Source organism: Portunus trituberculatus, chromosome 30, assembly GCF_017591435.1.
Source record: "Portunus trituberculatus isolate SZX2019 chromosome 30, ASM1759143v1, whole genome shotgun sequence".
Lineage (NCBI taxonomy): Eukaryota > Metazoa > Arthropoda > Malacostraca > Decapoda > Portunidae > Portunus > Portunus trituberculatus.
Window position 1 is genome coordinate 12,002,750 of NC_059284.1, and position 12,500 is coordinate 12,015,249.

Below are 12,500 nucleotides of genomic sequence, written 5' to 3' on the forward strand. Positions count from 1 at the left end.
GTTTATTTTCGTTTATGGCGAAGGAGAAGGAGGAGAAAGAAGAAAAGTATACAAGAGGCGGCTCGATTGATGACAACTAGAAGGAGGAGGAGGAGGAGGAGGAGGAGGGTGTGCCAATAAAAGGAGTGCCAGAGAGAGAGTAGTTGGCACCATGGAACTGAGAATGACATCACCTCTCTCTCTCTCTCTCTCTCTCTCTCTCTCTCTCTCTCTCTCTCTCTCTCTCTCTCTCTCTCTCTCTACTCTCTCTCTCTCTCTCAGTCTCTCTCTTCTCTCTCTCTCTCTCTCTCTCTCTCTCTCTCTCTCTCTCTCTCTCTCTCTCTCTCTCTCTCTCTCTCTCTCTCTCTCTCTCTCTTCTCTCTCTCTCTCTCTCTCTTCCTCCTCCTCTTCTTTAAACTCTACTTCTTCATCCATTCTCACACCCTTCACTATTGCCAGTCCCCTCCTCCTCCTCCTCCTCCTCCTCCTCCTCCTCCTCCTCCTCCTCCTCCTCCTCCTCCTCCTCCAGTGTTGCCAACCCGCTATCTTTCTCTTAAAACATCCGTTACACTCCATTACATTGATGACTTCTACTTAACCTTACTTTTCTTAACCCCAGCGAAGAGGAGAAGGAGGAGGAGGAAGAAGAAGAGAAAGAGGAGGAGGAAGGGGGGTTGGGTAGGTCGGCACTCTGTCCTTGCCGCCACAAACACACAAACACACAAACTTTTCGCAGTGGTTCAGGTAAAAAAAAACGTTGGCATCGGTGGGTTAGGCTCTCTCTCTCTCTCTCTCTCTCTCTCTCTCTCTCTCTCTCTCTCTCTCTCTCTCTCTCTCTGGCATTAATTTTGGCACTCCTTATGATATGTTTCGCTAATGTCCTTCTTCTTCTTCTTCTTCTTCTTCTTCTTCTTCTTCTTCTTCTTCTTCTTCTTCTTCTTCTTCTTCTTCTCCTCCTCCTCCTCCTCCTCCTCCTCCTCCTCCTCCTCCTCCTCCTCCTCCTCCTCCTCCTCCTCCTCCTCCTCCTCCTCTTTTCTCCGTGTCTTCATCTGCGTAGTAACTTTTTTGTTCCTTATGCTGAGAGAGAGAGAGAGAGAGAGATCAAACAGAAACAAAAGAAACGCATACAAAGATGAACCATAAACCTCTCTCTCTCTCTCTCTCTCTCTCTCTCTGGGAAGAACCACTAGCGCCTTCACAACACTCAGCTCTGCGTCTCTAGGCACCGACGAACAGCGCTGCGTAACTAAAGCCTTGCTAAAACCCGCGCCTTCACCTCACACAACACTAACTTTCATAAATCTTGACTGTGTTGGCGCAGCTTGGGCGGGACAAACAAAGTGGGTGAAGGGATGCGCTGTTTGCCGCCCGCGCGTTAGAGAAAGAAGAATGGGTCACGTTTTCTCTAATAGTGTAATGTTGTGTGTGTGTGTGTGTTATGCGTTGGTGGAGGTGTTTCTAAATTATGAGGATAAGGTAGAGAAAGAATGTTTGCCGCCCTCGCGTTAACCCCTTCAATACTGGGACACATTTTTTACCTTAAGATTTGTGTACGATTAGTCCATTTGATTGACATGAAGCAGGAAATATAGAGGTCTGAAGATTAATGGCCACAGTTTTCACTATATTAATCCCCCTCATGAGTTTCTGAAGCTATATGAAATCGCCAAATAGCAAGCAGAATGAATATGGAAACGTGTCATGGTTCAGAAGGGTTAAAAAACGCTTTGCTATCTCACCACGACTGCATCAGAGGCCACAGAGATTGTCAGCCTATTCTCAAGAGCATTTCGTTAGTCAATAGTGTAGAAATCTTGTTAATCATAGAAACACATGTAGAAGTCAGTGTAGGATCAACTTCAGCCTTTGTGAAATAGTGAAGGTGCAGGCAGAAGCGTTTCAGAGTATGGGTTTGATGTAATGTTGTATGTGTCTGTGTTCCTTATGTTTTGGTGGTGTTTTCCAGGGATAGGTGGAATGGTGGTGAGAGAGAAAAAAATGTTTGCCGCCCGCGCTTTAAAAGAAAGAATGGGTTAAGTTTTCTCTAATGCTCGATGTTATAATGTTGTATTTGTGTTATGCTTTGGTGGAGATGTTTTCTAGTGATGTGTGGAATGGTGGTGAGAGAGAGAAAGAATGTTTGCCGCCCGCGTGTTAAAAGAGAAAAGGGCTTACGTTTTCTTTAATGCTTGATGTACTGTTGTATCTGTGTTATGTTTTGGTGGTTTTCCTAATGATGGGTGGAGTGGTGGAGACAAGGTTATGGCGGTAAGGGAGGGGAAGAAATGTTACGTTTTTCTTAATGTTTGGTGGTAATGTAGCGTGATTTTCTGTGTTGTGTGGATAAGAGCATGTTTTGCAGTGATGAGTGGAATGGTGGAGATAAGGTTATGGTCATGAGGAAAGGAGATGAAGTAATAAAGAATTTTTACGTTTTCTTTAATGCTATATAGACATTGACGCAGTTAGAGAGAGAGAGAGAGAGAGAGAGAGCAGTTGTGTGTTTTGCTTGTATGCAGTACATCATCTATTTTAGGAAATGTTACTCGACCCCCACGAGTTTGGCTTCCAGAAGAAAATATTATGATTTACCACATATACATTTATCAAATCATTCGCTCAGCTCCAGAATGTATCAAGTTATTCGTCTGCCTTTCATTTATTTATTCGATTTATTCACTTATTCCCTCAACCTTCTTGCCTTCTAATGACAGTATGACACTTTTATTCCTACGATCAATGTTATCCTATTGTATTGAATAAAAATATAGCTACAGTCTGAAAGGATTGGATAGATTCAAATATTCGATCAAACATTTTTGCCCTCAGTTATGCATTTAGAATTTATACTGGTAACATGCATCACGTCTGTTTATTGAGTTCAAACAGATGTATTAGCGGATAGATTACATTCTGAACTGACACCACTAACGTTTCATTAATTTCTAGAAGCGATAGTAAACTTAATAATGTAAACTTGTACCTCGTATCGTATGAGATCCTAAAATGTATAACAAATATTTTTCCTATTTAACCTCGAGTAGTTACCATGCCACGTTTCCATATCCATTCTGGTTACTATTTGGTGATTTTATACAGCTTCAATAACTTATGTGGGAGATTAAAATTGTGAAGACTATGGCCATCAATGCTTTGATCTCCATACACTCTTTCTAATGTCAATAAAATGGTCTAATCATACACAAATCTCAAGGTAAAAATGTGTCCCAGTATTGAAGGGATTTTTACCATAACAATCACCATAACAATGTATTATGCTGAAAAGAACGCCATAGTGGTCATAAAGTTAATCAGTTACGTTCCCAGAAGAGAGAGGAAGGAGAGAATCACAGGAATGTTAATGAAAACGAGAAACAGAGATGGTTCTGCGGAGGGTTGAGTAACAGAGGAGGTTCTGCAAAGCGTTAAGTGCTTGAGAGAGAGAAGTGAGTGTATGTGTGTTGACCTAGTTATCTCTCTCTCTCTCTCTCTCTCTCTCTCTCTCTCTCTCTCTCCCTTTATCTCTCCCACGCGCCTAATTATATACTTTATATTTGTTCTTGTCTCGTCTCGTCTCGTCTGTGTCTGTCTGCTCTCTCTCTCTCTCTCTCTCTCTCTCTCTCTCTCTCTCTCTCTCTCTCTCTCTCAATAGGCTAGTGGCTCTTTGATTGAGTGGCTCCCAGGCTCGAGTTACGCCCGTGTCTAGGATAGTTCGTACCCCGGTAGCTCGTCTCGGCTCGTATGACAAACTTTAATCGTTCCTTTAGCTATTTGAGACTTTCTGGATTTGCTTTTTTGTTGCCGTTTTTTTTTTTTTTGGGTTTTAGTGTGTGTGTGTGTGTGTGTGTGTGTGTGTGTGTGTGTGTGTGTGTGTGTGTGTGTGTGTGTTAATTTTTTTTACCTTTCGTTATTGTTATTTTTTTCAAGTTATTTTGTATTGTCTTTTCTTCTTATTAGAGAGAATTAGGTTATATTTTATTGCATTACCAATATTCTCCCTTTTCTCCAGTCTTTATTGTATTTTTTTTTTTTTTACGATTAGAAAAGGAAAAAAAAAAACTTATTCACGCGTTTCTCCTTAAAAACCATAAAAGCAAACAAATCTACGTTCGCTTCCCTTATAGACTCAAAATTTAGGCTCTTATTCTCAAACATTTCTGCTTCACCTCCACTATTTCAAGAGGGTTTAATTAAATTGGCACGAGTTTTTGAGGTGTTTTTATGATTCTAGAGGCTGTGACAAGATTTTTACATTATTAACTGGAGAAACACTTGAAAACCCTGCTAATCATTTTTGTGGCCTTGGAAAAGAGAGAGAGAGAGAGAGAGAGAGCAAAGCGTTTCAGAATACCTCACCATTTATAACCATTACTAAACCACACACCACGAAACACTGACCAAATAAACCCACAAATGAATAAGTTAATAGAATACTATCACTCTTAAAGGCTGTTCTGAGTTAATGAAGAACAGCGATTTGAATGTCATGAGGCGTCCACTCCCAATGTGTAAGGACAAGACGAGTGCAGTGATATTACGCAACGGTAGGGGGGAGAAGGAGGGCTGGAAGAGGGATGGGGGAAGGATAGGGTGGGGCTTACGAGGGCCGGGGGGAGTGTCGGGTGGCAACAAGAGGCTTTGCAAAGAGTGTATCGTGTATCTTTTAACCCCCTGTAAGTCCTCCTCCTTCCCTCTTCCTCTTCCTCCTCCTCCTCCTCCTCCGCCGCCATGCTTTCATTCCTCTCATCACCTCCTCTCACCCATTTTAGGCTCGTAATCCTCTTCTCAGGGACGTACAAGGCCACACACACACACAAACACAGAGAGAGAGAGAGAGAGACACGAGCCAACACCAACGCACATCCCACACACACACACACACACACACACACATACCATATAAGCTAATCCTAGTAAAAGAGGCGCCTGGGATCTGTAAGGAGAGTTTAAAGGGTTGGAGCCCAAGTATAAGGAGTTGAATACCAAACACAAAGGGTCAGATTCCATTACCATTTAGTCCCTTTGTGGCTCCTGACGGGTGGCTCTTCTTTCCCGGGGCTCCTCAAGGGGGTAATGGTCCTGGGTTGTTTGTGTCCCAGCAGGTGCCTGAAGGAGGTTAGGTTCGGGCGTAGTACTTTTGCAGGAGGCCAGTTTTTTTTTGCATGCCAGCCCACGCTACATTAGAGAGAGAGAGAGAGAGAGAGAGAGAGAGATGTTTGTGTTGGGTAAGGATGTGTCTATGTGCAGTAGTAGTAGTAGTAGTAGTGGTAGTGGTAGTAGTAGTAGTAACGAACATGTAAAGAAAAATAAAAGGGTGGAATGAAATGAGAAAAATAAAAAGGAATGATGAAAAGAATGAAAGAACAAAAATATAGAAGGATATAGAAAAGAAAGTAGTAGTAGTAGTAGTAGTAGTAGTAGTAGTAGTAGTTGTTGTTGGTGTTGTTGAATAGAGCGTTGATTTCGTTAGCATATTGAAGTCTGACGGGCAAAGAGTATAGCTGTACTCTCTCTCTCTCTCTCTCTCTCTCTCTCTCTCTCTCTCTCTCTCTCTCTCTCTCGTACTCAGTGTTACGAGAATGTGAAGTAATGTGGTGCGAATCCCGAGAATGTTTATTTAGACGAGAGAGAGAGAGAGAGAGAGAGAGAGAGAGAGAGACAGACGCAGGCAGGCAGGCAGGCAGTACGCATCTGAAATTAATAGCTGCTACAGATGGACTCTTAATAAATTCTGTGCCACGTCTTGCATGTCTCCAGCTTCACTGACGCGTAGACTAGTAAATACTTATGTCAGGTCGAGGTTGTCACTTGCTCGTCCGTTTAAAAGGTACCACTAGAAGGAGAAGGGGGAGTGGTGGCGGTGGTGGTCGTAGTAAGAGGGAGACGAGGAGTGGTGGTGTTGGTGCCTGTAGTAGTAGTAGGAGCAGGAGGAGAAGGAATGACAGTAGTAGTAGGACAGTAATAGAAGTAGTTTAAAGGAGGAGGAGCAGGAGGAGTAGTAGTAACTAGTTGTAGTAATAGTTGTTGTTGATGTAGCCGTTGTTGTTTTTGTTGTTATTGTTGTTGTTGGATGAAGAGGAGGAGGAGGAGGAGGAAGAGAGGAAATAGTAGTAGTGTCCTATTATCATATATTACGCAAGACAACTACAACAACAACAACAACAACAACAACAACAACAAAACACATGAAAAAATAATAATTATCAGTCTAGAGCACATAAATTAAACCCAAACATAAAGAAAAAAGAATAAAAACAGGATATTTATAGGGTTAACCTCATATATGTGACAGCGTAATACTTCAATTCTCTCTAACACACCCCATCCTTCTCAACCTTCTCCCTGCTGCTCCTCCTCCGCGTCAGATTACTGCCACTATATCACCTTCCTGCTAATCACAGTCTTAACATTGCTTATTATTGTGACCCACTAGTCTCGTTTCCCTTTTACATATTTTAGTGGTAATCTAGTGTCTCTCGGCTGTTTGTTTTGCTTTAGACTTGTTCTTTTCCTCCTTTTCTTCTTGTTTCGTCTTCTTCTTGTTCTTGTTGTTCTTGTTCTTGTTCTTTTTCAGTTTTTTCTTGTTCCTCATGTTCTTTTTCGTCTTTTTCTTGTTTTTCTTTATTATTGTTCTTCTTCCGTTTTTCTTCTTGTTCTTTATGTCCGTCTTCGTCTTCTTCATCGTCTTCTTCTTCTTCGTCTTCTTCTTGGAGACTACGGAGATGAAGTCAGTGTCTGTACTAAAGTTCTTATGTGTGTGTGTGTGTTTCAGTTGATCGGCGTAGGGCAGCTGATCATGGCTATCTACTGTCTCATCAACATCAAGGAGACACGCAAGAGGCTCAAATTCAACAATGCTGTCACGTTCGGCATCGTGGAGCCTGATTCTGATGCTGGTACGTTCACTACTACTACTACTACTACTACTACTACTACTACTACTACTACTACTACTACTACTACCTCATCGAATCGAATTTTATATTGTTTTTTCTCTGATTCTTGTTTATTTTTTTTACTCTTATTCTCCTTTCCTTCTTTTTGTTCTCTTCTTTTTCTCTTTGTATCTCGTTTTATTCGTCTTTCTTATTTCCTTTGCTCTTGCCTTTTGCCTTTTGACTTCTTTCTTATCGTTAGCCTCTTCAGTAGTGGGGCATATTTTTACCCTGGGATTTAAGCATGATTAGATGGTTTTATTTACATTAGAAAGGGTCTATGGAGGTTGGAAGATTGATGGCCAGAGTCCTCTTCTTATTTCTCCTCCTCCTCCTCTTCCTCCTCCTCCTCCTCCTCGAAACATTTCAGTAGGGGTTTCAAATTCACCTCTCGCTCACAATAGTCAAAAGAAAACGTGTAAGTCACCCTTGTACTATTCCACGTGTGAACAAAGAAAATGTTGAATTCTCACGGTAACTTCATTAAACCAGTGTATGTATTGTATCCTGAAGATGTGAGTGATTCATTCTTACATTGCTTATTGAACTATTGTACCTTTTCCTTTTGTTTTTATTTTATTTACCTATTTATTCATTTTTCTTGAGTTGGGTGGCAATAAGTACGTGATATTTTGTATGGATAGCAATATGTGACGGTGTTCTCTTGTTCTCCTCAGCTGCCTACATTTTCTTCGCTATCCTGATGCTGGTGGCCTGTATTTACATCATCTCATCGCTGCTCCTTATCCACGGCGTCCGCACAGTACGTAAATAATGTTGATGATAATAGTAATCTGTTTCTTTGGCACATGCAGGACGAGAAGTGAAAATATGCAACTAAAATGGTATGCAGTTTCAAGCCCATACGCGATAGTAATGTTTAAAGATTTAGCTTAAGTTATTCTTGTGCTATTAGTAAGATTAGGTTAGGTTGGGTTGGGTTCAATGCAAAGTCTTCATTGAATTAACCTCGCCATTGCAGTCACAACCTAAATATTCTTGTACTTCAGAAAGAATAAGTTTATCGTTAGCCTCTTCAGTAGTGGGGCATATTTTTACCCTGAGATTCAAGCATGATTAGATGGTTTTATTTACATTAGAAAGGGTCTATGGAGGTTGGAAGATTGATGGCCAGAGTCTTCACTATTTTAATTCCTATATAAGTTTCAGAAGCTGTATAGAATCACCAAATAGTAAGCAACATTAATATGAAAATGCGTCATGGTACTGAAGGAGTTAAAACACATAAAGTAATCATATCTAACAGCATAAACAATAAATTTGAGATTCTTCAGGGGACTAGCATCTAAGTGGAGTTGTTTGTTTAGTCTTTTTTTTTTTTTTTTTTTTTATCAAGTGAGCCTTTTCTTTTTATTTCTTGTTGCTCTTGGCCAGCTTCCCCTATTCCATAAAAAAAAAAATATATATATATATATATATATATATATATATATATATATATATATATATATATATATATAAAATAAATTCTTTGCTAAACAGATTTTCCCTCTACATGAAAAAATAAATAATAAATCCTCTGTGTGATTGTGACCCCTCTCCACTCCTGCAGAAGAGACGGTTCCTGCTGCTGCCTTGGGTCTTCTTCACGTTCCTCAACATGGTGATGGCGTTCTCTGGCGGCATCCTGGCCCTCATTAACTCCCACGGTTACCCTCTGCCCATCATCGTCGGCTGCATCGTCCTCTTCATTAGCATCGTCTGGATATACTTCACTTGTGTTGTGTTCAGCTTCTTCCAGGCACTGCAAGACGGGGACTACTGGTGATTCTCTCTCTCTCTCTCTCTCTCTCTCTCTCTCTCTCTCTCTCTCTCTCTCTCTCTCTCTCTCTCTCTCTCTCTCTCTCTCTCTCTCTCTCTCACTCTCGTGATACTCTATCCCACTCTTCTCTCTTTCAACCTGTTCTTTGTTCCTCCTCCCTCCCTCTCTCTCCCTTCCTTCCTCTTCTTTCTCTCACTTCCTCTTGTTTCTTCTTTTATCTTCTCTCAGTTCTTACATCAGTGTCTTTCTATCCTGTTTTTGTTGCTTTGTCTTTCATTATCTTTTTTTTACATCTGTTTTGTTTATTTCTTTTTTTCAATCTGTCAATAACTCCTTCACTTTTTTTTATTCTCTTTCTTCATCTCTTCCTCATGAATTTTTCCTTTTTATATTCACAATTTTCCCTTCCTCCTCCTTTTATTATCACATATTATTCACAATTTTCATCTTCCTCCTCCTTATCCTTCCAGTTCACCTCTATTATGTATTCTCTTTGTTATATTATTTTCACAGCATTCTCATCTTACTCTTTATCCTTCTTCCCTCCTTATTCACATTTTTTTTCGTCTTCTTCCTCTTCATCTTTCCAATTTACACATCTGCTCTGCTTCATCCTTCTCCTCACACTCTTTTCTTGCTTTGTCCACTTCATTTTTTATCCTCCTTATCTCCAGTTATCATATATACTTTTATTCACCTCCCTTATTCTCTATCCTTCCATTATTCTCCTCATTTTTTATCCTCCTTATCTCCAGTTCACGTCTCTGCTTCATCTCCCTTATACTCTCTCCTTGCATTAGCTACTTAATTTTTTATCTTCCTTATCTCCAATTCACTCGTCTCTACTTCACTTCCCTTGTACTCCTTCTTTGCATTATTCACTTCATTTTTATCCTTTTTCTCCAATTCACTTACATATTTACTTTTCCTCATCTCCTTTACACTCTCATTGCTTTATTCACTTAATTTTTATCCTCCTTATCTTCAATTCACATATCTCTGTTTTACCTCATCGCCGTCTGCTTATAACCAGCCTTCACCCGGGGCCCTAAGCGTCACCCAATAGAGTATTAACTTGAGCCCTCCACTCCCTCTCTTTCTCTCTGAGCGCGAGACAGACCAGGGAGGCGGAAGGATGTAGAGTTTAAACCAAATGATAAAGATTGTAACCCATTATAGGAGCTGTGTGTGTGTTTTATGATAAAGATTGTAACCCATTATAGGAGCTGTGTGTGTGTTTTATTATTATTATTATTATTATTATTATTATTATTATTATTATTATTATTATTATTATTATTATTATTATTATTATTATTGTTGTTGTTGTTATTATTCTTTTTTTGCTCTATTGACAACTTTAAAGGAAAAAAATTTCATCTCTACACCAGCCTATTGTTTACAAATGGATACCAGATGTACAATGTTTAACGATTCCCTTTTATTTACGTATTTTTCGAACCATCCCACCAATGATTACTACACGCATATCACGTATACTTTATCATATACATAGCTGACAAATGAGCAACTAAGTCTCATCCTATACCAGCCTATACTATACATATACCTCCATGTATACTGAAGGACTATTTTGCACGTATATTTTGCTATGTATCACCCGTATGCAGTATTGTATATATCACTGCCATGTATCAGACTAGGTGTGGCGTGGCGTGGCGTGTCAGTGCCTGTATCCTGTATCGGTTTTTTAAGTGTTTAGTGAGACATTGGAAGATAAACCATTACCTAAAACATGATAAGGCAAAGTGGATGATAAGAACAGTATTTTTCTATTTATACTGCCTCCCTCATTTACCTTTTAATTATCATAGCTACATTTATCTTTTATATGTTTTATTTTGTTTATTTATTCATTATTTTGTCCACATTTTACACACGCCTCCCTCTCTCGTATTATATTTTCATTACGATTACATTCACCTTTCTAATTCTGCTTTATTTTCTAGTTTCTTTTCTTTTCTTTTTTTTTTTTTTTTTTTTTTTACAATTGCATTAAAATAGTTTCATTGCATTTAATTGTTTTCGTTCATTGCATTACGCTCGTACCTCACCAGCGCCAAGTTTTCTTTTAATCATTGTAATTATCATCTTAATTATGTAATGTAACGTTTGGCTTTGTTTATCATCACCATCATCATCTTACCATTAATTACCAGATATTTCCACATTTTTCTTAGTTCATTCACATTTTTAATCATTGCTTTTAAGGCAGAGAAATATTAATAGTCTTCTCCTTTGTCTAATTTTCAAGGAAGGACCGTGGCAATTTTTTTTTTTTTTTTCTTATATTTTTCCTCTCGGTAGTAGTTTGTTAATGTGTACTCGACAGTATGATGACGTCCTGCTAATATTACAGTGTTAATGAATAGCGACAGAGAGAGAGATTTATATATTTATGTATGTAGTAAAGAACTCGTGTCCAAATTTATAAATGACTCCAGTCATGCAATGGTGTTTTATTTCTTCCAGTCATGCATTTTAAAATCTATCTGTGACTATTTTTGTGATATTTAGTAACGAACCCAGTAATGTTTTTGTCTGCCTAACCATGCATGTGAAACTTTTGCTTTTAACCCTTTCAGTACTGGGTCGCATTTTTTCCATGAGTTTGGGTATCATTAGACGATTTTATTTACATTAAGAAGGGTCTATGGAGGTCAGAAGATTAATGGTAACAGTCTTCACTATTCTAATCCCCACATAAGTATCTGAAGCTGTATGAAATCACCAAATAGTAGCCGGAATGAATATAAAAACGTGTCGTGGTATGGATAATTATTCTACATGTCTTTTTCAGTTGATGATGCTGAAAAATGCATGGACACAAAAAAAAATCAGAGAATCGTGAGAAGCTGGAACCCACACAGGTAATCGCTGAACCAATAGCAACAACGTGCCCTCTTCATGTTTCAGTAACGCTTCGAAAGGTAAACAGTGCGGCGTGGAGAGCTGAGGACAAGAGCTAAAATACCCCACGAAGGGAGGATGGAGCAATGGGGCAATGGCATCTTAATGGTAAGACTGTCTGGGATGTAAGGGATGCGTTTTGTGTTTAAAGTTTGGTGAAACTACACTAAAGTTGCGTGTTTCTTGGTAAAGTGTGCAGCGGAAGAGCACACACGCACGCATATTACACACACACACACACACACACAAGAGCAGCGATGTGTGGTACAGAAATAGTGAAAGGATCAGGAATATAGTGAAGGAAGGTTTGCTGTCATTAGAATATGGAACAATGCCTTATAGATACGTCAGTGTAGCAAGGGGCTCGCTCTCCAGGCCGCCTCACTCACTCATCACTGTGCGCTATTACTCGTGTCAGGCTGAAAACTACAACTTTCATATCAACTATCAACTTTCACTTCATTTTACGTTTTGTGCTCTGAATTAGTTGAATGATGGTGGTGATAGTGCTGCTGCTGCTACTATTACTACTACTTCTACTACTACGACAATGAGGGGGTGGGGAGGAATCTTCCTTCACCTATACTAGCCAAACAACTTACCTTAATCGCTTCAGTACTGGGACTTATTTTTACCTTGAGATTTGTGTACCAATGGACCATTTTATTGACATTAGGAAGGATCTATGGAGGTAAAAAGAATGGCCACAGTCTTCACTTTTTAATCCTCCTATGAGTTTCTAAAGCTGTAGAGAATCACCAAATAGTAAAGCAGAATGAGTATGGAAACGCGCCATGGTACAGGAAGTAAATTAGCATAACCTCAACAAGCAACCATGTAAAAACCACTACACCTACTGCTATAAAACCTTC

The 12,500-nt window shown here is 39.4% G+C and overlaps 1 protein-coding gene across 1 annotated transcript in view; it reads left to right on the forward strand.

The window, feature by feature from the left end:
- The window catches only part of LOC123510879, a 26,996-nt gene extending 15,826 nt beyond the window's left edge, over positions 1 to 11,170 (forward strand). The window contains exons 2-4 of the mRNA XM_045266332.1: positions 6,752 to 6,875; positions 7,592 to 7,677; positions 8,488 to 11,170. Coding sequence (XP_045122267.1) covers positions 6,752 to 6,875; positions 7,592 to 7,677; positions 8,488 to 8,703 — 426 coding nt within the window. The 3' untranslated portion in view covers positions 8,704 to 11,170. The remainder of the gene's footprint in view (positions 1 to 6,751; positions 6,876 to 7,591; positions 7,678 to 8,487) is intronic.
- Positions 11,171 to 12,500: the final 1,330 nt, after the last annotated feature.